The sequence below is a fragment of the Geotrypetes seraphini genome, chromosome 3 (genome assembly GCF_902459505.1).
Source record: "Geotrypetes seraphini chromosome 3, aGeoSer1.1, whole genome shotgun sequence".
NCBI classification, from domain to species: domain Eukaryota; kingdom Metazoa; phylum Chordata; class Amphibia; order Gymnophiona; family Dermophiidae; genus Geotrypetes; species Geotrypetes seraphini.
In genome coordinates, this window is record NC_047086.1 from 380,643,420 (window position 1) to 380,670,194 (window position 26,775).

Genomic DNA, 26,775 nt, shown 5'->3' on the forward strand with positions numbered 1-26,775 from the left:
CGTCCAAGTCAAAAACGCATAGAACAAGCCCTGTTGGACGTGGGAGAGGTCTGCAAAGTGATGGACTGAACACCCAGACATGACACCTAAATAGTGGGGTACCTTACAGGACATTGCTGTAAACTTCACAAAAAGGGTGCCCTGTCATCATCTCACTACAGCTCCCTTAAGGGTCATGGTGAGCCCCCCCAAACCACCTCCAGAATCCCCTACACCCACTTATCTACCACCCCAATAACCCTTATGGCTGCAGGAGCCACTTATATGCCAGTACAAAAGAGTTTTGGGGTGTATAGGGGAGTGCACATGTTTAAATATCAATGCAGTGATTACAGGGGCTTATGGGCATGGGTCCTTCTCTCAATGGGTCCCTAACCCACCCCCAAGACGGCTTAAGATGCCTCTGTGCAGCACAACTTGGCTTTCCTATGCTAGGCTGCCAGGTTCTGGAGGCACAATTTTCAAGTTGTGATTAATATTTTTATGAGGGTGGGAGTCGGTGATCACTAGGGTAGTGTGTGGTGGGTCTGTATTATGTGTTTACAGTGCTTATCTGGTCACTTTACGTGGGTTTTTGTGACTTAGACCATGCTTTAAATGGTCTAAGTAACAACGTCCAAGTTCTGTCTATGCTGTGCTGTATAACTTTCAGTTATACATGCAGTGCAACCAAGTATAAGCTGCCCACGTCCCGCCCAAATCCCACCCTCAACACGCCTATCGAAACGCCCCGTTTAGCTTTGGACGTTGAGCGGCACTATGAAGGCCTAGGTCATTTAGAAATACGTCCAAAACCCGTTTTTATTATTGGCACTTGGACGTTTTTGACTGATGATCGTCCAAGTGCCGACTTAGGCCGTTTTTTTGAACGTTTTTCCCTTTCGATTATGGGCCCCATAGTGTCTTATATACAACAATTTATTACAAGGAATTAATGCAGTTTACAATAAGAGTTAGATCAAGTTCTTGAAGTTACATATTTTAAGCCCAATCTTGTGGTTTTTAGGAAGAAGACGTGAAGTGTGGGAGCATGGCTATAAGAGAGAAAAGATATGTTTCAATTATTTTCTGGAAGTCAAGATAAGTGGTGGGTTGCCTTAGGTATGTTGACAGCTCATAATATACTAAAGAATCCAAATGCATAATAACTATAAAACATATACAATAAATATGCCATAAAATCAGCCTACATTTGTGGCAAAGTCTGGGGACACTTTATATTCCTAGGTTTTTTATCAGCGAAACAGCAGCAATGATAAAAGAAGGAAAGTCCTCAGTAGCAGAGAATATAAGGTCCATGGTAGGTCCCTTCTCAGGAGGGGACTTTTCATTTTTTGGGGATGAACATTTACATCAGAAATCATGATACCATGTTAGAATCTCTATACTATTCATCACCCATCATTTAAAATTTTACATCAAAAACTTGGTGACCTCTTTGCAAGTCATGCAGGAAAAATTGGGCTGGGTAAGGGATAGGTATAGGCTCTCGGCCTTCTTGGCTAGGTCATGGCAACAGTATGTAGATATTTGGGGTAGATTCTTGGCAGTGGAGGGATTGGAGTTGGAGGACAACGCTCAGGGGTGATGGGGGGGCTCTTGGGGGCGGGGTCACGACAGTTCTGTTTATTGTTCAGCCTTGAGTTTAATATTTTCCTTGCATTTCTTTTTTTTTTTGAACATCATTTTTATTCAAGAGACCACAATAGAAACAGGCATAAATCCAATAATACAGAACACCAGTGCAATACAAAATTGCAGATACATGCTGGCAATACAGAGGCAGAACAATCCTCAACAGAAGAACAAGAGAAACCACCAAGCACAGGTCATTCCCAATAATAACAGCCCACCTCTTATGGAAGCCTCAAGACTTTTTGTTATGTTAGTGGAAAACAGACCCAACCCACCCCCTATAAGGTCCCACAAAGAAATAAACACTCATACCAACCAACGCAGATCAGGCATCCAAACATGCAAACCCCTTCCATACTCTCCATACCCCCCATCCAGTCACACCATCCCCCCCTCCCCACCCCCCCCACGCCGGAGAACCAGAGGTAGCTGCAGGAACACCCTCCAAAGAGCCATGTAAGCCAGAATCTCAGGGTTAAAAGAACCTTTAAAATAACAAAGTTCGAACCGCGCCAGCTCAATCATCTGAGTCAGCCAGCTATCCAAGGGGACAGGTCCCACCTGCACCCAATATTGTAAGATCGTTCGTTTAACCGTTAGTACAGTCATGTAGATGAAGCGCCTTTGTGGCATCGTGAAACCCTGCTCCTCCAGCAGAGACTGGTCCCCGAGGAGCAATGTCTTGTAATCCCACTCAACTGATCGTTGCAAGACCAACTGCAACTGTGCAAAAGAAAAATTCCAGATAGATAAGCCAGGGCACTCCAAAAAGGAATGGATGAGCGTCCCCGGAGCTCCTGAGCACCTAGTGCACATCGGGTCTTCCCATAATCCCATGCCCGCCCCTCGCTCTCGAGTAATGTAAGCCCTGTGGAGGATTTTAAATTGAGTTTCCTGCCAAGCCGCAGACTTCACAAAAGCATGCAAAGTGTAAAAAAGATCGAGAAACGTATCATGGGTATATTGAGCGGCAAGATCGCGGTTCCACCGGTCTCTGAGAGCAGCTAAATGGTCCGGGGAGGCTACAGATCGAATCACCCTGTACCATACCGACAAGGAGCTCTGAGAAGCCGAGATATTAAGTAGGTAATCATCCAAAGAGCCGCACAGCCAATCCGCTCCAAACTGTTGATGCAAAGTCTGGCAATAGTGCCGGGCCTGTAAATAAGCAAAAAATTGCTGGTTAGGGATGCCCCATCGTTCCCGAATAGAAGCAAACGAGACAAAAGTACCCGTATCAGCCGCAATCAGAAAAGATAGGTTAGAGGCCCCTCTAGATGCCCAGGAGTCGAATGGAGAATGGCCGAGACCCGGTGTGAAGCCAGGATTACCCTGAAGTTGCAAAAATGGGGAGGCAATCGGAGACCTGTCCTGTAATCTACGCCACCACTGCCAGGCCAAACGGAAGGGGCGCAAGAACCGCAACCTAGAAGGCAACACTCCGCCCCCCGCCTTACTCGAAGACACATGGAGAAGATTGATAAAAGTGTAGGGTGCGCACCACCCAGTCAGCCATCCAGACGGAGAAAAACGAGCAACTCCAGTCACCCCTTCATGTACAAAACGCAAGAGAGCCGCCACATTATACGCACGGATGTCCGGGAGGCTCAAGCCCCCCTCCCCTTTAGCGAGAGTCAATTTCGCATAAGCTATCCTCGCCGCCTTCTGGCGCCATAAAAACGAGGTAAAAATGGACCGTAGCCGCCCCACATCTCGCTGCAGCACCCAAAAGGGCACAGTTTGTAAAGGGTACAGCAATTTGGGTAGGAGGATCATTTTAACCAGAGCCGCCCTCCCCAACAGGGTCAGTGGGAGATCTCGCCAGGCAGAGCACAAGTTTTGAACTTTATCAATAGCAGCTAGCACGTTACTTCTGTACATAACCCGAGGATCAGTATGAAGATAAATACCTAGATATCTCATCGGCTTCCGCACCGGCGGTATCTGCAAATTAGCATGCCAAGGTTCAGGACCCAGGCCAGATAGAGGAAGAAGCTCGGACTTAGCACAATTTACTTGGAGACCCGACAATACACCAAACTCCGCTACCAAACGCAACGCCACCGGCAAATGAAGGGGCGCCTGATCCAAAAATAATAAAATATCATCCGCAAATAACGTGATACGGCACTCCACGCTCCCTATCTGGATTCCCCGCAACAAAGGAGTATTACGGATCTTAATGGCGAGCGGCTCCAGTGCCAAGACGAACAGAAGAGGGGAAAGGGGGCACCCCTGACGCGTGCCCCTACATAGCGAGAAGGGGGACGAAAGGCCTCCATTAATGATAAGTCTGGCCTGCGGCAAGGTATATAAGCCCTGAATCCACATAAGGAAGTTCCCGTCCATGCCATACTCCCGAAGCACCCAAAAGAGATACTGCCACGAAATACTGTCAAAGGCTTTCTCCATGTCCAACCCAACGATAGCAGAGGTGCCCCCTCCATCGCGATGTTCATGGATCGCCGTCAAAGCCTTAAGAAGATTCATAGAAGCATACCGTTGGGGAACAAATCCAACCTGATCATCCGCGACAAGCTGGGGCAAGACCATATTCAGTCGTGCTGCCAGGATGGAAGCCAACAATTTAACATCTTGATTCAGCAACGAAATCGGTCGGTAGGATCCTACCTGGGTAAGATCCTTTCCGGGTTTAGGGAGCAGGGTGATGTGGGCTATGTTGCTCCGGAGACCAGATGTAGACGCAGCTAAAAAGTTAAAGAAATTCCCCAAGGGCTGCGCAAGAAGATCAGGTAAGAGTTTGTAATATTCCGGACCGAAACCATCCGGCCCCGGAGACTTAGTAAGCTTCAACTTTCGGATCCCTAAACGAACTTCCTCTAGAGATATAGGGGCACTCAGGTGTTCAGCCTGAGTAACGGAGATCCGTGGGAGACAAATATCCCGGAAAAAGGAATCGCGGTCCGCCTCCGTAAAATCCCTTCGCGCATAAAGAGCGCTATAAAAAGCCACAAACTGTTCCTGGATTTGGGCTTCCTGCGTAACGCTATCCCCCCTAGCATTCTTCACCTGCCGGATGATTTGTTTCTTCCGATAAGGCCGAACTAGGTTCGCAAGCAGTTTACCCGCCTTACCTCCCCACCGATAAAGCCGAAACCTCTGATAATAGAGATTCTGACGAGCCTGATAGTCCAATATCTCATTGATCTGACGGCGTAATAATTTGATCTGTTGTCCATCCGACGCCGTCAAGGACGTCCGGTGACGGGCACGTAACACAGCCAAGCGGTCCGTAAGAGCAAGAAGTTTCTCTCCCTGCTGTTTCCTTTTAGTGGCCACATATTGAATAATATGGCCCCGCATCACCGCTTTAGAAGCGTCCCAGAACACCTCGGAGTCTACGTCAGGGGTATCATTATGCGCAATATACTCCAGCCAATGGGTCCGCAAATAGAGTCCAAAATCTCGGTCTGAGTACAAAGCCGCCGGGAACCGCCAAGTTCTATCCCCCTTCAGGCCCGTGATCCCTAAAGTAAGCACCACCGCCGAGTGATCAGAGAAGGGGACATCTTCAACAGTAACCCTATCCACGCAGGCGAAAAAATTGGTGGACACCAGAATGTAATCCAAACGGGAATACGCAGAATGAGGGTTAGAGTAAAAGGTATATTCCCTATCAAATGGATGAAGAGTTCTCCAAGCGTCCACTACCTCCAGCTGAGCACATAAAAAATTCACCCCCATGCGAGCATAGTGTCTAGGCCGCGGCTTGGCAGGAGAGCAATCCAAGGTCGAATCAGCAGTAATATTAAAATCCCCCCCCACAATCAAGTGATAAGTGGGATATTGAGCTAGAATTCCCAGCAGCCCAGAAAAAAAACTATGACTATAAACATTTGGGGCATATAGGTTGCAGAAGAGGAGTTGAGAACCCCAGACCTCTCCCAACACAATGACATATCGGCCATCTCTATCTGAAATAATCTTATGAGTGTGGAATGGTAAGTGTTTGTGCAGTAAAACGGCCACCCCTCTCTGCCTTCCATTGTAAGCGGAGTAACTCACATCTCCCACCCATTCTCTCCGTAGTTTCTCATGTTCAGTACCCGTCAGGTGTGTTTCCTGCAGGAAAGCTACGTCAACGTGGTGTTGCCGAAGCCAAGTGAGAATTTTCTTGCGTTTAACTGGAGAGTGTATACCATCTACATTCAGAGTGACTACAGTTAAGTTAACCATAACTACTGAGCAGAAAAAGCCACCATAGCAATCTATTTGCACAGAAAGAAAAGCATGCCAGAAACCGGACCTCCCAGCCAAGCCCGGCTCCAGAGAAAAACAGGCGTCCCGCAGCCCCTCCGGTCCCCCAGTCATCACGACCCTTAATCACCACCCCACCCCCCCCATTCACACACCCCCCGACAAGCATCCACAGCCATACAACACACATCCTACCCCCCCTACCACCTCACGCCCTACTCCCGGAAAGTCCTCCCCTGACTTTCCAATACCCCAATCCCAAGGAAAACTGTCTGCACACAACCACCCCTCCCCCCTCCCTTACCCTCAGCCGATATCTGGCAGAAAAGGACATCCCGCTAACCGAACCTTGACTCCCTATCCCACCCCAAAACACCCCAGTCTATACCCACTCTATGTAGCTACCAAACCCCTGCCCACAAACTCCTACCCAACAAAGCAATACTCCCAACAAACCCGAAAGCCCCTACCTCCCAAAAATAAGTGAAAAGAAATCCCCTCATGCCCCGATGAAATGCCCAGCAGTCCCAAAAACAGCATCCCATCAGGGGGCAAACCAGTGAAATCAATAAACAAATACTCAGTAAGATAGGAGCAAAGCACAGGTATTTCACATTACAATCTCCCAGAGACCCACTAGAGCCAGAGAACGGCTACCCCTGAATACCCAAACAATCCACCCCAGACCCTGATCCCCCCTCCAACCCACCCCAAGGTCCAGGAGAGAAAAGTGAGAAGACGCTAGATACAGCAAGCAAAAACCCAGATAAGGAGGAAATCAGAAAAGCGTGGGGGACTCAACAGCACGTGCCCCACTCACTGCCCAGCTGAGAACAGAAGCCATGAAGGCAGCAACGAGCAGAAGCAGGCTCACAAAAGGGGCACATAGCCTTGAGCCCCCGCCGAGCAAGAAGAATAACCATAGCCAGATCACATGAGCAGGATAGTAAAAGAAATAGGAAAAATAAAAGATAGGACCCCGAGACCATTTCCACTCGATCTAGGGCCCAGGGATCACCAGCTCACACTCCCAACTGGAGACAACAGGTCACCCCCGGATCCCAGAGGTCCCCAAACAGCAAAGAAGAGAGGGAAAGGGAGGAAAAAAGCCAAATCAGAAAGGTGAGCATCACAAAATGTCCAGATCAGCAATGTTACAGCAGGGTATCATCCTCACAAGGCACAGAGCTGGATCGAGTCTCCGATGCCGTGCAGACTGGAAAGGTAATGTACAGGCAAGTGCAGGATACTCAGTCTGGCAAGCTCTCTAGAAAGGCTCGAATCTCCGCCGGGGTGTTAAAATAATGCGATTTGTTGGCATGGTGGACCCTCAGTTTTGCCGGGTATTGCAAGGCAAAACGCAGCTGCTTCGTGTGGAGCTGCGTGCAATACGGAGCCATAGCACGGCGCTGCTCAGAGACCCGAGGAGAGTAATCCTGAAACAGGAGAAGCTGCTGGCCTTCATACGAGACTGTGCCTTTCGCTTTATAATGAAGCATAAGCTTAGTCTTGTCAGCGAAATTAAGAATACGTGCAATGACCGGCCTCGGCTTCCGTTCTCCCTCCCTGTAGGCTCCGATCCGATGCACTCTCTCAACCAGGAGGGGCGAATCTCCATTATCCATCTCCAGCTCCTTAGGCAGCCACGTGGAGACCAGGTCATGCAAACTCGCACCCGAAATTGATTCTGGAAGTCCGATAAGCCGTATGTTATTTCTACGGCTCCTGTTCTCAATATCCTCAGCCCGGTCCTCCAGTTTACGGCACTTCTCCTCCAGGGCTCGGACTCCTGCCTCCAGAGCCACCGTGCGATCATCCTGCGCCGAGACCCTGTCCTCCACGTGTTGCAGGCGAGTGGTCTGCCGCTCCACCGAGTCTTTAAGACCGTCGACCGTGGATTGCAATCGCGTTAGCTTGTCATCCAAAAAGGTTGTAAGGTGTTTTTTCAGCTCCTCGATTGCATCCGCCTGCAGCATGATGGTGGGGGTGAGCTGCATGCGGTCAGATGGAGTATTGTCCGCCATCTTAGCTGGTGTAGCAGGGCCTCTTACAACTTTGGTAGACCTCTGGACTCTGGCCGGCATAACGAAGCGCCCCTGCCAGAATTGGTACAGACGAGCAGCCAAGACCTTGCCCCAACCGGCCGCCAAAGAAAACAGGCTGGAAATGCAGATATATAGCGGGATATGGCTAAAAATCAGCCCAGAGTTCGGGAGAGGTACTCAGACACGTCTGATCAGGATGAGTGCATCACGTGACCCCCTTCCTTGCATTTCTAATGACTCTGTCAATCTATTGGATTCAATGCGTTTGCTTACGCAGACGATATTCAACTTTTATATCCAATAGATACCGAGAATCCTTCAGAATCAATATCAATTATCAAGAAACTTGAGCAAATACAGCAATGGCTCGCTACTAATAGACTTGCTCTTAACATTTCCAAATCAAATGTAATGCTCTTTCCATGGAAAGAAGGCCTAAAATTCAACCATCCCATTACACTTACAGGCGCTACTCTTCAGGCAGTCACTGCCATCAAAATTCTAGGGGTTATATTCGATCAGAAACTGTCCTATCATGATCATATTAGCAGTACAGTCAAATCAACATTTTTCAGGTTACGGCAAATTCGCTCAATTTCTAAATGGTTAGAACCAAAATCCTTAAACATATTAATCCATTCACTGATCATTTCTAAAATCAATTACTGTAACACCCTGTTCAAAGGTATTACGCAAAACGAGATCAGGCGCTTACAGCTAATTCAAAACACCTCTATTAAAATTATCACGAATGCAAAAAAGTTTGACCATGTTTCGTCACTTCTTAAAAAAATCTCATTGGCTCCCAGTATCGCATAGAATAATTTACAAAATACATTTAAGGCCCAACTCCATAAGTCTCCAGCTTTTATCAACAGGATTCTAATTCCCTACGCTTCAACTAGAACTCTTCGATCTAATGACCAACATTTGCTAACTGTTCCATCACTTAAAACCATTAATACGTGAAGACAATACATTTTTTTCTGTCATGGTCCCCCAATTGTGGAATTCCTTGCTAATTTACTTAAAGGAGGAAAGAAACATTGGTAGATTTAAGAGTCAATTAAAATGTTTTCTTTTTAAAGATGCATTTGACTGCTAGAAATCGTAAAAACATCAAAACCAAAGCAAAATCCATTGTTTCTTTAAAAAAAAAAAAAAAAAAAAAAATCCCTCCACTTGTAATTTTTCTTGATTGTGTCATCTGCCTTTAATTATTGTATTTCTATCCTATTTACCCTACTGGTCTCGTCTGTTTTGAAAGTCATGTGTTTGTTATATGAACTTTTTGTTCCCCTGTGTATTGTTACAAAATATTTTTAGAATTGTACATCGCCCTGAATATATGATAGGGCAATTAAACAAATTTTAAATAAACTTGAAAAAAACCTTGAAACGTGAAAAAAAACTTGAACTTCTTGTTCTATTCGCTGTATTGGGGGTGCCTCTCTGCATGTGGCATTGTTGGAGATTTGGATTGTGGGGTTTTTTGCCTGCTGTTACGGGGAGGGGTATGTCTTCTGTGTTGTAGTTTCTGCTTGATGACCTGATGCTTGTCTAGTGTGCTTTTTCTTTTTCTTATAAATAAAGAATTACCAAAAAAAACCCCAACACAACTTGGTGACCTCAACATATTGACTCCTCCCCCTCCAACACCTTTAGTAATGTGCCCCTGATGTCACCCTCCAGTCGCCTCCTCCCATGCTCACATTGCTTTTCTTCCCCTATCTCAACTTCCAGCAATTAGCTTAAGAATGGAAGAAGCAAGATGAAAAGGAAAACACCACAGTGATAAACTGAGATATTACTGTATTAAAAAAAATGTGCAAATACACAAACAGCATTACTACAAACCTGCAAAAAACAAAAACAAACCCAAAACAAAACCCAACCACTCACTGCTGCTGGCTGAATATTGACAGCCGAGTATTATACTTTTTTCCTATTCTATATTCTGAGTATAATCTTTATTAAATAATGCCACCAAGTAATTGAGAGGATACAGTATGGAACAGTTCACTCTGAATCTGGTGCCACAGATGTTTTCAGTCTCAAGTTCATTCTCATCTTTACCCTTCCAGCAGCAGATTAGTAGAATTTAAAAGTAAAGGTGCATGCTCAATAAATGTCTATTTTCAAAACAAATTTATGATTATATAGCTGATCTTATGGTAGTTAAATGCTATGTCTTCCTGTCCTATTCAATATTGTATTTCTCCCTTTCTACCTTCTGAGTCGGTCTATAATGTCTAAATGTATATTTATACCGTCATGTAATGACTATTGTTTGTATATCCCTCCATTTTTATAAATTTTATTACTGTAAGCCAGTTAGAAATCTGATAAGTGGGATAACAAATTTTAATAAAACTTGATGACTATTGTGTCACAAATAAATGCATATTACCTATGCAAACACTTGAAATGCTACTCAGGATCTGTTTAAAGCTGAAAAGACAAAGGCAGAGGGACAAGATATTGGCACCTCACCTTGCCATGACTCCTCTCCACCTTTCGGAAACATTTATTCAAGGAAAGGTTGTGCCTTACGGAGTTCTTCCACCCAGTGGGTGCTGTAGCAAAGTAGGGGAAGCGATCCAAAATCCAGCCATAGATCTCTTTGACTGGCAAGCACTTGTTAGGAGAGTGTTCAATTGCCATGTATATAAGAAGGCTGAAGGAATAAGGAGGCTTGGAAGAGGCAGATTTTTTTTCTGTGTTCTGGCAGCAGGCTGGCGAAAAAGCCGGCATACTATCGCCCTCGATGTCATACAGGGGGTTCACCGCAGGAAGACCCTCACTTCCAAGGCTGAAGTTATTTAAAAGATCTGTACTTTCGTGAAGCCAGTTCAAGTTTGTCAGCTCGTCGTCCGCTGAAACGGTGTCCACTGAGCTGGCCTTGGGCCCAGCGGCGTCAACAGCTTCCGGCAAACTTCCCATTCTGTAAATCTGGCTTAATCCTGCAACCTTTTCTGCTCCAGGTGTTTCAGCTTTCTTGTCTGGAGTCATTCCAGTTATTGGACCCATTTAATTCTATTGTTCTGTAACAAAGAAAAGCAGTTATTAGCCAGGGTAATCCTAAACACTTTAATCCTATGTGACCACTAATCATCCTGGTAGAAAATCTGAGCAGAAACCGCATTTCACACTTGCTCCCAGGAGTGCTAAAAGCACAACCATGGTTAAAAGCAGCTTGAGCAAGAAAAGAGGCTTGGCAGCTACTATGATCTTCTTACATTTATTTTTTAAGATTTATATAATTTACTTAAAATAGTTTTATGCCCACCGACAGTCTGACTTTAACATTTAAATATAGTGGTTAGAGCTATAGCCTCAGCACCCTGAGGTTGTGGGTTCGAACCCCATCCCTGTGAGCCTGGGCAAGTCACTTCATCATCCACTGCCCCAGGTACATTAGACAGATTTTGAGCCCAGCAGGACAGATAGGGAAAATGCTTAACCCTTTCAGGACCATAAGGATCGTAGGCCAATTTTTGTGGTTTTGATGACATTTTTATGGTAAAAAGGGCTTGCAGATGGCAAAAAATTGATTTTTTTTGTGAAATATCATTATTTTTATTTTAAAAAAAATCACACTTCTGGCTTATGGACAGTGTGGCAAGTGAATCTTCTCGTCAATCTAGCAACGACGCTAATGAATGAATGTCGGAACCAGTTTGTTTACATAAAGGCAGTATCATATGGAATCCGTACATATCAAATTTAGAACTGTAGACTATCCCAATCAAAATTTATAGGATTTTAAAGTTATGGGACAAATATGTCCCTTGGTCCTGAAAGGGTTAAAGTGCCTGTATGTAAGGGGCAAAACGCTGCAAGTATTAGTCTGTATGGCATCGTTGCTGGTGTTTGTTATAATTTATGGGTCTTTTACAACTCTCTTTGCAGGCTGGAGAGCGGGGTAGGGGGGATACGGGGGGAATAAATAAAATTAAGAGGAAATTTAACTGTAGCAATTGTTCTTGGCTTTCTCATACAACTTAGTTCTTTATACTCCTCCCTCCTTATTCGCCGTTTCGGCACCCGCGGTTTCAACTAATCAGTTTTTGTTGCCGGGACCCCCAGCCTAGTGAATTGATCTTACCTGGTGGTCTAGCGGTGACACGGGGCAGGAGCGATCTTCCTACACTCCTGCCCCATGCAGATCTGTCATCGAAAATGGCTGCTGTGAGTTCCCGTGATCTCATGAGACGACGGGAACTCACGGCAGCCATTTTCGATGACAGCTCTGCACGAGGCAGGAGTGTAGGAAGATCGCTCCTGCCCCACATCACCGCTAGACAACTAGGTAAGGTACGGGACGCAGGAGGGAAGCGGGTCAAGAGTCGGCCCAAAAATTATTTGCGAATTTTCCATAGTCGCGGACTGGTTCTGCCCCGCGAATATGGAAGGAGGAATATATTTTGTTACTTCAATGTTTTGATGGCCATCCCTTCCAGATGGCTTCTTATGACATGTATTCTGTACTTGTTTATTGGGTGTTTTTTCTATAATTAGCTGTTTGCCTTTCTGTGGTCACTTTCTCTCAATAAATAGTTTAAAAACTAAAAAAAAAGTACCTGTATGTAAACAACTTTGAGTGTGGTTGCATAACTGCAAAAAGGTGGCACAGTATACAAGGCCCAAACCTTTTCCCTTACACAACCTAACCTAAAATAATTAATAGACCTGATGAATAAAACATATCAACTGTTAAAAAAAAAAAAAGAAGAAAAAAGTTTAAGATGTTTTACTCCCTCTTCACCAATATCAGATTCTTTTGTTTGACACATGCAAGCATAATTAATGACAATACAGGCTGAACCGGCAATGTGTAATTTATTATCCCAAGTGTCTCTCACGGATGGATTGCAAAGACACCATCAAATACACCAAACGGAATCTCACTAAAACTCGCTTGCCACCGCTAATATAACCATAATTAGTACCACATTCTCAAATATTCAAGATGCACCTCCTGCTAAGAAAGCTACTTTACCTCCATGTCTACTAGTCTGTACTTTAAGTCTGTATGTTATGTCCACACTAGAGAATGACACAATGGATGTTACCCACGAGTAGCTGCGGGTAACCCGCCAAAATGGTGGAGGGGGGAAAGGTGCTCACCGCAGGTACAGGGTCAAGGCCATCCACCGCCCCATGGAGTGGTAAATGGCCTTGTCCCCGCAGTTAAGGGAGGGAACGCGCGCGGCACCCCTCCCTCCTTCCTAACTACCCATCCGAATCTATCTATCTCCCTCCTCCCCCTTACCTTCACAGCGTGTTTTAAGGTTGCTGACTTGTTGAAAGCCGCCGGAGTGTACGTGCAGTCGCGTGCGTGTGTGAGCAGAAGCTTCTCCTCTGACGCAACTTCCGGTTGCATTAGAGAAGTTTCCGCCCACACATGCACGCGACTGCACGAATACTCCGGCGGCTTTTAACAAGTGTGAAACCTTAAAACGCGCTGAGAAGGTAAGGGGGAGGGAGGGAGATGCACGGACCGCGCGAGGGGTGCCGAAGGGCAGTGAGGTGGCAAGAGGGAAAGGTGGATGCTGCGGGGACAGGGTGGTGAAGGGGACGGTGGTCCAGTGACGGGGACAGATTTTTTCCCCCATGTTATTCTCTAGTCCACACCGTAAATGCTGAAATCTAAGACCCTTTGTCTATACTGTAAATGCTGTAAACTCTGTATTTCTCACTAAAGTATGTCCTACCCATAATATGAATATACTCTTGTAACCCGTTCTGGGCTCCTTTGGGAGGACGGGCTAAATAAATAAATAAATGTGTTACTGTGTTATGCAGAAGCTACTATTAAGTTGACTTCCATCACATTCAAAACGTCCTTGTATTGAAGCTGAAAATTCTCTGGCGATCTTTTGTATCCACTGAAAATATAAAGAAAATTTATTAGGATGAGTCACTGTGGGAGAGTTTCTATCAGGACTGTGAAGTCGGTACATCAAACCTTTGACTCCAACTCTTCTATCTTTCTACTGACTGTCTGATTCAGCACAGTTACTTACCGTAACAGTTGTTATCCAGGGACAGCAGGCAGATATTCTCAACAGTGGGTGACGGAGCCCCGCAGCGGACAGCCTCGAAAGCAGACTTGCTTGAAGATCTTTGTAAGGAGCTTCCGAGTGCTGCACTGCACATGTGCGAGTGCCTTCCCGCCCGAATTAGGGTGCACGTCTCCTGTGAGGTACCTCAGTTCAGATACCTAGCTAAGCCAACCAGGGGAGGAGGGTGGGTTGTGAGAATATCTGCCTGCTGTCCCTGGATAACAACTGTTACGGTAAGTAACTGTGCTTTTTTATCCCAGCACAAGCAGGCAGCATATTCTCAACAGTGGGTGTTTCCAAGCTAAGCATAATGGGATGGAGGGAGAGTTGGCAAGTTAAGAAAAGAGATTTTGCAAAACAGATTGGCCAAAATGGCCATCCCTTCTGGAGAAAGTATCCAGACGTAATGAGAGGTAAATGTATGAACCGAGGACCAGCCTTGCAGATTTCCTCAATAGGAGTTGATCATTGTGAACCGCCTAGAAGTCGCAAGATTATGGCGGTATAGAAAAAATAAAGTTATTATTATTATTATTATTATTATCTGAGGAAAGCTACAGACGCTGCCATTGCTCGAACTCTGTGGCTTGTGACTCGACTCTGCAGAGGGAGACCAGCCTGGGCATAGCAGAAAGAGTTGCAAGCAGCCATCCAGTTGGATATGGTTCGCTTCGAGACAGGATGCCCCAACTTATTTGGATCGAAGGAGATGAAAAGTTGTGGGGCTGTTCTGTGAGGTTGAGTGCGTTGCAAGTAGAAAGCCAAGGCACGTTTACAGTCCAAAGTATGGAGCGCCACTTCTCCAGGGTGAGAATGAGGCTTTGGAAAAAATACTGGAAGAACAATAGATTGATTGATGTGAAATTCTGAAACAACTTTAGGTAAGAATTTAGGATGAGTGCAGAGGATCACCTTGTCATGGTGGAAAACTGTGAAAGGTGGATCCGCAATCAAAGTTTGTAACTCACTGACTCTTCGAGCAGACGTGAGGGCAATCAGGAAAACTACTTTCCAAGTAAGGTACTTGAGATGAGCCTTATCAATTGGTTCAAATGGAGGCTTCATCAATTGAGCCAGGACAACATTGAGATCCCAGACCACTGGAGGTGGTTTGAGCGGTGGATGAACATTAAAAAAGTCCTTTCATAAAGCGGGAAACCACAGGGTGTCCAGACAGGGTTTCCCATCAAGAGGCTGATGAAAAGCAGCAATCACACTGAGATGGACTTGGACAGATATAGACTGGAGGTCAGACTGTGATAAGTGAAGTAAATAATCCAAAACAGACGCCAAGGAACACCAAGCAGAAAATCTAGTCCATTTCTGGTCGTAACACTGCTACCAAAATATCCTGTACAGACTGAGAAAATTGTAGAGAGATTGTTAGGTAAAAAGGTACCAAGCTGTTAAGTGTAGAGCCTGGAGGTTGAGATGTAGCAAGGAACCTTGACTGAGTAAGCAGAGAAGGAAAAACCCGTAGAAGTAGAGGCTCCCTGGTGCTGAGTTGAAGTAGAAGGGAGTTGACAGGATGGCACATATTACGCCAATTCTGAAGCAATTACATTGGATACCGGTTATATTTCGGGTGGAACATAAAGTTGTTTCTGTGGTCCATTTACCTTCAAACCCCAAGGCATTTTGCGACAAGTTGTGGTACTTTATAAGCCTAATAGATCTATACAATCTGAAAATCAAAAGCTATTAATTCCAAGAGTGCAGGGAAAGTATGCAGACACTAGAGCGATGGACTTTCCGCATTTGCTGGTGTTAAAATGTGGAACGCTCTGGCGGGCTCAACCAAGACCGTGTGTAAACTGATTTCAATTTAAGAAACAGGTTAAAAACTCAGTTGATCGCTGCCGCATTTTTGTGACTTAGTAGTTGGCATTTGAAGAAAAGAATCCGTGTAACCATATTTGCTATTGTATTCTTACGACTTATCGGCCGACATTTGCAGCGAGGAAATTTGTTTAATTATGTAGATTTTACGATATGGTTTGTTTTTAATCTTTTGTGTGTTTTAATTGACGTAATCCTGTTTGGGTTTTTTTGTAAACTGTATAAAAAAAAAAAAAAGTTTTAAATAAATAATAAAAGCAGGCAACTTAAGCACCAGCTTGAAGGCCTTTCTTTTTAAAGACGCATTTGAAGTATAATAGTTCTTTTAAGGACTGGAATGGAATTTCGTTCCTTGCTTTTTCTTATTCATTTTCATCTTTTCTACAAAGTGCTAGATTATTTATTTTTTGTTCTCCCCCCCCCCCCTTTTGTTTTGTTCCTTCTCCCTCTCTTTTTCTTTACACAAATGTATTTCCTCCCTTTTTCATTTTGTTTCGGTAAGTTAATGTTTGTCTGTGTGTTTGATTGTCTGCTTTAATTTGTTTTTAACTTATGCCTTTCTATTCTTTGTTTTTATATATTATGTAAAACCGCTTTGAATTTCGATAAGGCGGTCTATCAAATTTTTAAATAAACCTGAAACCTGATTAAAACCAGGGTTTTCTCGATTTAACATACCAATGCCTAACTGAATCCATGCCAAACTCTGCCCCCCACACCGCACCAACTTGCTGGTAGACGATTCGGTGTAGATGCCTACATCGAAGTAGTAGGTGCCTACCGATTTAAGTGCCTGGCAGTTAATTTTGTTTTTAATCATTTAAAATTAGGTTTTTTTAATGGTGCTTTCAATTATCTGTGCCGTTTAAAAAAAAAAATTAAGTTAGGCATCTAGATTGCCTAGGCGGCCGATACAGTTCTTTTACTGCCTATAAAACAGGCGTTGGTAAGTGCTCATGCCGTAAATTTGTTTCAGCCTCAGCACCCTGAAGTTGTGGGCTCAAACCCAACGCTGTTCCTTGTGACCCTGGGCAAGTCACTTAGGGCTCCTTTTACTAAGCTGCATAAGAGCATTTTATTGCAAGCTGGTAAGGTAAATGATCTGATGCTCATTGAATTCCTATGATCGGAGCATTTCCCTCACTGGCCTGAGCTAAAATGCTCTTATGCTGCTTAGTAAAACCCAGGTTTAATCCCCCCATTACCCCAGGTACATTAGATGGATGGGAGCCTGCCAGGACAGAGAGGGAAAACTGCTTGAGTACCTGAATAAATTCATGTAAACTGTTCTGAGCTCCCCTGGGAGAACGGTATAGAAAACCGAATGAATCATTTTTTTCATTTTTAATGCCCACCTGCTAAAGTCAACATGTAATTAGCACATGGTCATTAACAAAAATAAAAAATAATCAGCCATTTTACTGCAGCAGTACAAATGGTTTTTAATGCATGGGGGAAAAATCGTGTAAGGGTGAGTAAGGTCAGTTTTAGCCCAATGAACCCACCACAGAGCAGTGTTCTTCAACACAAGGCCCGGGAGCCAATGGCGGCCCTTAGAGACCTCCAAGGCAGCCCTCATCATCGCTCTGCCTCTCTATCCAAGTTCATGAGAGGAAGAGCCGCAAGCTTGAAAGACAAGGCATTTCTCAACAGGCAAAGACCTGGGGGTATTGGTGGATAAAACAATGAAGCCGGCGGCACAATGTGCAGCGGCCTCAAAGAAAGCGAACAGAATGTTGGGCATTATCAAAAAAGGTATCACTGCCAGAACGAAGGAAGTTATATCCTGCCACTGTATCGAGCAATGGTGCTCCCACATCTGGAATACTGTGTCCCATACTGGTCGACGTACCTTAAGAAGGATATGGCAATACTCGAGAGGGTCCAGAGGAGAGCAACAAGGATGATAAAGAGCATGGAAAACCTTTCATATGCTGAAAGGCTGGAGAAGCTGGGGCTATTTACCCTGGAAAAGCGGAGACTTAGAGGGGACATGATAGAGACTTATAAAATCATGAAAGGCATAGAGAAGGTGGAGAGGGACAGATTCTTCAGACTAGCGGGGACAACAAAAACAAGAGGTCATTCAGAAAAACTGAGGAGACAGATTCAAAATGAATGCTAGGAGGTTCTTCTTCACTCAGAGGGTGGTGGACACCTGGAATGCACTTCCAGGAGAGGTGATAGGACAGAGTACATTATTGGGGTTCAAAAAGGGACTGGATGACTTCCTGGAAGAGAAGGGGATTGCAGGGTACAGATAGAGGGTTACTTTACAGGATATTAAATGAATAGGGTATGAACGTTTTAGGTTAGGAGCACTTACAGGTCATGGACCTGGGGGGCCGCCGCGGGAGCGGACTGCCGTACACAATGGACCCCTGGTCTGACCCGGCAGGGGCAATGCTTATGTTCAAACAGAATGTATTTGGAAAGGCCCAATTAACAGTCTGAAGGCAGGTTGGTAGGGTGGATGTCATTTGACACACACTAGTCATCAATGTCGTGAGCTCACATGGAAAGGTATTGGCAGTTCTCCTTCAGCTCATTAGATCTAAAGTGGCCCTGATTTAAAAATGAGTGAAGACCTTTGCCACAGAGTATGCGTGCTGAGCAAACATGCAATAGCAACAGCCCCCGCATTCAGAGGGCTTGGAGAGAAGCAGCGGCAGGTGTGCTATCTATAAACACAGCTCAGCCAATAGGTTACATACCGTATTTTCGCGGATATAACGCGCACCCGTGTAAAACGCGCACACGGGTATAGCGCGCAGAAACCACAATATTATGTATAAAAACTTTTGTATACCGCGCTCACGGGTATAACGCGCATGCTGCCCGACTGTCCTTTCGCCCGCCCCGACTCTCCTCTGGCCACCCCGACTCTCCTTTCGCCCGCCCCGACTCTCCTCTGGCCACCCCGACTCTCCTTTCGCCCTCCCCGACTCTCCGTGCGCTGTCCCGACTCTCCGTTTACCCGCCCTGCCCTGCCCCCCCCCGGCAGGACCACTCGCACCCCCACCCCGAAGGACCGCCGACTCCCCGACAATATCGGGCCAGAAGGGAGCCCAAACCCTCCTGGCCACGGCGACCCCCTACCCCCACCCCGCCCGACGCCCGATTCACCCCCCCCCCAGCAGGACCGCTCGCACCCCCACCCCGAACGACCGCTCGCACGCGCTCCCACCCGCACCCGCGATCGGAGCAAGAGGGAGCCCAAGCCCTCTTGCCCGGCCGACTCCCCGACAATATCGGGCCAGGAGGGAGCCCAAACCCTCCTGGCCACGGCGACCCCCTCCCCCCACCCCGCACTACATTACGGGCAGGAGGGATCCCAGGCCCTCCTGCCCTCGACGCAAACCCCCCTCCCTCCCTCCAACGACCGCCCCCCCCAAGAACCTCCGACCGCCCCCCCAGCCGACCCGCGACCCCCCTGGCCGACCCCCACGACACCCCCACCCCCCTTCCCCGTACCTTTGCTAGTTGGCCGGACAGACGGGAGCCAAACCCGCCTGTCCGGCAGGCAGCCAACGATGGAATGAGGCCGGATTGGCCCATCCGTCCCAAAGCTCCGCCTACTGGTGGGGCCTAAGGCGCGTGGGCCAATCAGAATAGGCCCTGGAGCCTTAGGTCCCACCTGGGGGCGCGGCCTGAGGCACATGGTCGGGTTGGGCCCATGTGCCTCAGGCCACGCCCCCAGGTGGGACCTAAGGCTCCAGGGCCTATTCTGATTGGCCCACGCGCCTTAGGCCCCACCAGTAGGCGGAGCTTTGGGACGGATGGGCCAATCCGGCCTCATTCCGTCGTTGGCTGCCTGCCGGACAGGCGGGTTTGGCTCCCGTCTGTCCGGCCAACTAGCAAAGGTACGGGGAAGGGGGGTGGGGGTGTCGTGGGGGTAGGCCAGGGGGGTCGTGGGTCGGCTGGGGGGGCGGTCGGAGGATCTTGGGGGGGGCGGTCGTTGGAGGGAGGGAGGGGGGTTTGCGTCGAGGGCAGGAGGGCCTGGGATCCCTCCTGCCCGTAATGTAGTGCGGGGTGGGGGTAGGGGGTCGCCGTGGCCAGGAGGGTTTGGGCTCCCTCCTGGCCCGATATTGTCGGGGAGTCGGCCGGGCAAGAGGGCTTGGGCTCCCTCTTGCTCCGATCGCGGGTGCGGGTGGGAGCGCGTGCGAGCGGTCGTTCGGGGTGGGGGTGCGAGCGGTCCTGCTGGGGGAAGGGGGTGAATCGGGCGTCGGGCGGGGTGGGAACTATGTAGAAAAACTTTTGTATAACGCGCGAGGGGTATGCGCGGTAGGTAAAAACGCGTATAACGCGCGCGTTATATCCGCGAAAATACGGTATTTCCTATACAGCTTTTCAGCAATAAAGCAGTGCACATATTCTAAGGAAGCAAACTGTGAAGAAAACAAAAGACAATAATTGCAATGAGGTTTATCTGACAAATAAACTCTTCAGAATTTTAAATCTGTGCCTCAAGTTTCCATTTTTGGCGTAGAAAACTTCAATTTCAGATGCAATGATCCAACAGGGGAAGGGGAAAAGGAACAAATAAATGAAACCTTCTTGCTCAGGCTTTCGTGAACTTTATATAAAGGGATCCTCACTAGCCAGCATGAAAACAAGAGACCAAGATTTTTCTACAGCGCCCCCCACCTGCAGGATAGGGTCAATGACTCCTGTTCTCCTGCCGCAATACTCAATTAAACAATTTCATAAAAGAGCAGTAAGTGTTGAAATGGAGAAGTGCGATCATCATATAAATATGTACATACAGTCTGTTCTTGTTATTTGCGCTTTCACTATGCACAATGTCGCCTATCTGCAGTTGCACCAACTGCAATCAAGATTCCCCATTCACGCCACTGTGTTCACATATTCATGGACCGGCGCTTAAAAGAAAAACAGCTTTTTTTATTTTCACTCCCACCACGTGGTCAGGCTTTGCTTCCAGATAAGGTCCCCAAGTGCCTGGAGAGTGAATTACAGGTACTTCAAAGTGCTGTCCCAGGCAGGAACCTAACCTTAATTTCCTAGTAAGAACCACTGTTCACTTTCCACGGTTCTGAGGCGCAATGTGTACTGATAGAACCTAACCTCTATTTTCCCCATAGACTCAACATTTCGCAATTTGCGATTTTGCAGTTCAAACATTTTCAGGAACCGAACGGACTGTAAAGTCAAGGCCCCCCAGGTGACAAAAGGTAGAAAGGCTAATTCAACATATTGAAGATCATGAACTTTGGCAGCCATCAGTTTTGAATTCTGAAAGTTGTTTTTTTTTTTTTTTTAAATGTAAACAAGGTCTTTTATTCAAAAACCTTTACTTAGCGAGGGTGAGAGGTGCCCCACCCCCACTCCATCCCCGTTCCTGCCTGCCATACATGCCTCCCCCCCTTTCCCTTGTACTTCTAGTTGAAGTTGTTTCTCACGGTAGTCAACAAAGTGCTCCTCGCAACCCCGTCGGCTCTCCCTCTTTGCGGCACCTGGAAGTGACGTCAGCGGGAGAGCCAACGGAGTCGCAAAGAACACGTTGTTGACCGCCCTGAACAACTTCAACCAATTCGTTGCTGGAGAAAGTGGTGAAATCAGTTAGCTTAGTGAGGTTTAAAAAAAAAGGTTGGTATAATGTCCTAAATGAGAAGTCCATAGACCATTATTAAGATGGCTTGGAGAAATTCACTGCTTATTCCTAGGATAAACAGCATAAAATCTGTTTTTATACTTGGGATCTAGATCAGTGTTTTTCAACCGCTGTTCCGCGGCACACTAGTGTGCCGCGAGATGTTGCCTGGTGTGCCGTACGGTGCAGACACTGATTAGGCCTCAGGCCGGGTCCCGCACGCGCTCCCATGAGACTCCCCCGGTCCCCGCTGCTGTTCAGTTTCGATTTTCTGCTCTGACGCAACCGGAAACAGGAAGTTGCAGCAGAGCAGAAGATTGAACACTGAGCAGCCGCGCGTGCGCGGCTCTTTGGGAAAGCGTGCATGTCGCCGAAAAACAAAACCTACAAACTAAGGTGAGGCGAAGGGAGAGAGCTAGCTAAACAGTAGGATCGATTGGGCAGGCGAGTGGTGGCTGCGGGGACCGTGCGATCGCTCGTGTTCCCAGCTCAAATTAGAAGGAGGGAGTGAAAGGGAAAAGGATTCTGGGCCAAGGGGATGAAGACGGAAAGAAAAACCCACAGCAGGACAGAAAGGGAAGGACAGGCAGGTGAGCCAGGTGCTAGAAGCAGGGGGGGGGGGAAGAAAGAGGGAAAAAAGCTAGATGGGGTTGAAAAGAAGAGACACACTGGTATGGAAGAGGAAGATAGGGGAAATCTGGACACAGGAAGGTAACAGAAAGAGGGGAAATTATGTGCATGGGGCATAGGGACAGAGACATAAAGGGGACATGCCATGAGGATGGTATATGGACACAGGGGGGGGGGCAAATGACAGATACATAGGGGAGATATTAGAAATGGAGAAAATAGGAGCACAGAAGCGAGATGGTTTGTGGGGATGGGACAGGGACCGAGCTCGCAGGCTCCAGTGGCTTGCACAAATTACATTGTAACGTGCCATGAAAATAAGAGGGAGGAAGGTAGATAGATAAGCCACGTGAGAGGAGCTGAAGGTAGAAAGGAACAGATGGTAAAGGAGGGAGGGAAGGGTGGTGGTGGAAAGGAATAGGACAGACATTGAAGGAGGGTGGAGAGGAACAGACCCCGAAGGGAAATGTGGAAGACAGAGTGGGAAGAAGACAGATGCCAGACTATGGGGGAGCGGAGGGAAGAAGATGGGTGCTAGACCAATTGGGGGGGGGGGTGAAGGGAGAGGCACAGTAACAGCAAATGGAAGACGTAGAGAGAAGACACACAGTGGATGGAAGGAATTGAATGAGAAGATGTGGAAAGCAGAAACCAGACAACAAAGGTAGAAAAAAAAATTATATTTATTTATTTATTTTTTGCTTTAGGATAAAATAGTATATTAGTTGTGTTGATAAAAATTTATAAACAAAGCCCTGCCAGCTGAACATCTCTTTCTCTAGTTCAGCAGCAGGAACTTTGATTTATAAGAAAGGAATAAGCTAAATATTACAGTACTAAGGCTTATATGGATGCAGCGGGGACGGTGACGGGGCGGTGAATGGGATGGCAGTGGCGGTGACGGGGCGGTGAAAGGGATGGCGGTGACGGGGCGGTGAAGGGAACGGCTGTTGACGAAGAGCTACGTGTATGTCTTTCTTCAATTCCAGCCAGAATATCAGCTTTGTGTTCAGCCAAACAGGCCCAGGTTTCGCACTGAATAAAGTATTTTATAATTTTTCACTGTTCTGTTTACTTAATATTTCATAATAAAGTAATTATAAAATACTTTCTTTGTGTTTATTTGATTCCTATTCAAGAGAATTACTTTATATATAGTCAATATATGCACAGAGTTAAATTTTTTAACATTTTCTAATGGTGGTGTGCCTCGTGATTTTTTTCATGAAACAAGTGTGCCTTTGCCCAAAAAAGGTTGAAAAACACTGATCTAGATAGGTATTTGGGACCAGAGTTGGAAAACAGGATGCTGGTCTTGATGGACCTTTGGTCTGTCCCAGTACAGCAACTCTTTGTGTTCTTATAGAATTGGACCCTGTTTGTTGGGCCCTAGCTCTAAGCAATAAAAACTGATTTTTTTCTTTGAGTGACTCTTGCTGTGTCTAGAGGAAAAACCCCCAAAACATATTTGGACACCCATACAGCATCTGGAAGGAAGGAGTGGCCTAGTGGTTAGAGCTACAGCCTCAGCACCCTGAGGTTGTGGGCTCAAATCCCGCGCTGCTCATTGTGACCCTGGGCAAGTCACTCAATCCTCCACTGCCCCAGGTATGTTAGATAGATTGTGAGCCCATTGGGACAAATAACTGAGTACCTGAATGTAAACCACTAAGACAATTAATAGGCAGTATATAAATGACTAAAATAAATAATAAAATAAATACATTACAACACATAGAAGTTCCAATCCAAGTAGTTAGTTTCAACCCCTGACAACCTGGCACCCCTGACCCATCAAAAAAGTACCACTAGTGGTTGATTGCCAAATGAGATGATGCAACAAGAAGGTGCAATAAGTATATATTTTTTTTAAAAAAGGTATCATTGCCTAAATTTTGTTATTTTCACCTACCTAATGTGCCAAATGAAGCCTACAGCCTGGCAGCTCTGAGTAGGCCTGCTCTTACTATCAGAAGCTAAGCAAGGCCAGGCCTGGCTAGTCCCTGGATGGGAGACCGCCCGGGAATAGCAGGTGCTGTAGGCTGAGGGGCCCTTTGTTGGGCAGTAGTGACATAGTGGAGCCGCAAACTGCGCAGGAGAAGGCAATGGCAAACCACTCCTGTACTCTGCCATGAAACATCACAGGGTGGATTCCTCACTGTATGTTGCCATGAGTCGGTGGCATGACCCATCCATCATGCCAAACGCGCCTTAATTATTGCTGGCCTGCATAATTTTTCAGTGCAAACCAACGCACACCTCATTATATACCTGAAATCTATTGTATGAGTCCAATTTGCTGGCATAGGTTCGCTACCAAAATAGATTTCTTTTGTTTGTGCATTACATCTGCTTTCGAGACAGCGTGTCTCCATCTCTGCTTGAATACTGTGAAGGCAAGGAGAGATCTTTTCCCCAGAGTTACCAGTTAAGACACAGAACACTTTGAAGGATACAGTACCACAATTACACTCAAAACGCCTTTTAGTTTTTACCTTGTCCATTATTTAATCATCGTGTGTCATCTGCTGCCTGCTGTTCCTTTTCATGTTATACTTGAAAACTTTTTATAATCTCATCATGCACCAGCTATTGTATGGTATATTTTGTTCAAACAGTCTATTGTTTTGCAAACTTTACACATAAGAAGTGTTTCTAGCAAGTGGTTTGCTTTTTGTGAAATATATTATTGTACCAATGCTGCAGCTTGGCAGAGTTTGCAGAAGTCTGCAATCAACACAGCTACATTTGTCCTCTGAATATCAATATAAAGAATACAATCCTGTGTTCAGGACTTGTACGTCACAATGGAACACTGTATTCTCAGCTGCTAGCTGGGAGGAGGAAAAAAAAAAAAAAAAAGATTACAATAATGCACTACTATTTTTTTGGTGTTGGAGAAGGATTTTATGCATGCCGTGGACCGCCAAAAAAACTAACAAATCAATTCTGGAAGAGATCAAACCGGCTGTGTCACTAGAAATCCAAATGATGAAGTTATAGGGCGGAGCCACGTGTCCTCTGTGTGTGCCGCGAAAAATCATTTGCTCCGTTAGGATACCGGAGCTAAAAATGTTTGTGAGAACTAGTCTAAAACATCAAATGGGGGCAATACACCAACATGGCACTTAAATACATATTCAGGACACAAGCATGTACTGTGTCGACGAACAGATGCCTGTGTAGTCATTTTGGGAATCCTACACATCAACGTTCAAACAATTAGGTACTGAGCCTGCAATCATATGGTACTATTGACTTCATGGGTTAAAACACCGTGGGATTAAGAGAAGCAACCTCCCCTAACCCCTCTAGTAGAGGGCTTTCCAAACAGAGCACCTTTATTATACCCAGACATCCCTGGGAGCTGGTGTATATCTCAACATTGATTTCATGGATGTAAAGTCTTCTTCCAAAAATGTCAAAAAGCACTTTCATTTCTGGAAAGAATACTCACTTCCTCATTGCTCCATCTAGATCAGTGGTCTCAAACTCAAACCTTTTGCAGGGCCACATTTTGGATTTGTAGGTACTTGGGGGGCCTCAGAAAAAGAGTTATTAAAGAAATGACAATTTTGCATGAGTTAAAACTCTTTATAGTTTATAAATCTTTCCTTTTGGCTAAGTCTTAATAATAATATTGTCATTTATAGCTAAAGAGACATATGATCAAGAAACTGTTTTATTTTACTTTTGTGATTATGATAAACATACCGAGGGCCTCAAAATAGTACCTGGCGGGCTGCGAGTTTGAGACCACTGATCTAGATCATTAAGATCCGAGGCTAAACATTTACTCTCAGTTCCTTCCTTAAGAACTATTAACACTCGACGGGATATTTTCTGTGACGGCTCCCCACATATGGAACTCATTGCCTGCACATTTGAGAGAAGAAACTACTGTATTTCCCCATATATAGGCCGCGGCCTATACATGGGTTTTACAAACTCGTGTATGGGGCGCAGCCTAGTTTTATGGGGCGGCATATATAAAGTTTCAAGTTTATTAAAAAAATTTTAAACCACTTAATCAGGTTTCTAAGCGATATACAATATAAAATTTACATAAAAACAGATTAAAAATCAGTGATACTAGACAAAACCAAAGTGACTTAGTAAAACACTTAAGACATATGAACTTACTTCAAACAATAGGAAAGGGAAGAACTACAATTGAGAAAGAAAAAGCAAAACAAAAAAAGAAAGAACAATAGGTTAGGGTAAAAAGTGATAAAATTTGTTTTTGTCCTTAAGAGTTATTGTCCAAAGGCATCCTTGAACAAAAATGTTTTTAATTTTGATTTGAATTGTTTTATTTCGGATTCACTATGCAAATGATTGGGCAGTGAATTCCAGAGAGTAGGGACAGTGACAGCAAAACTATTGGAACACGTGTTGATTAATTTTAATGAAGGTATGACGAGGAAATTTTGTGACATTGAGTGAAGCGATTTTAAAGAATTAAAAGTCTGTTAATGAACTCAGGTTGATTATTTAAACGTGTTATAAAGGTTGAAAGTAAGATTTTATAACTAATTCTACGTTCAGTGGGTAACCAATGTGCGCTGAACAGGAGGGGTGAGACATGATCATATTTCTTGGTGCCACAATTTTGATAGGGAGCGATTCAAACTTCAGGGGAGCCTGAAGAGTGATTCCTTCTTTGAAAAGAAAAATATTAAGTTTCAATTTGTTGATGTTAAGAGACAGTTTGAGTCTAATCATG

General features: G+C 45.6%; 1 protein-coding gene across 7 annotated transcripts in view; it reads right to left on the minus strand.

Annotated features, from left to right (window-relative positions):
* Positions 1-26,775, minus strand: part of FOXN2 (forkhead box N2) — a 134,487-nt gene that overhangs the window by 61,276 nt on the left and 46,436 nt on the right. For all 7 annotated transcript variants that reach the window (XM_033939423.1, XM_033939420.1, XM_033939425.1 and 4 more), the window contains one exon: positions 10,392-10,942. In XM_033939423.1, coding sequence (XP_033795314.1) covers positions 10,392-10,928 — 537 coding nt within the window. In that variant the 5' untranslated portion in view covers positions 10,929-10,942. The remainder of the gene's footprint in view (positions 1-10,391; positions 10,943-26,775) is intronic.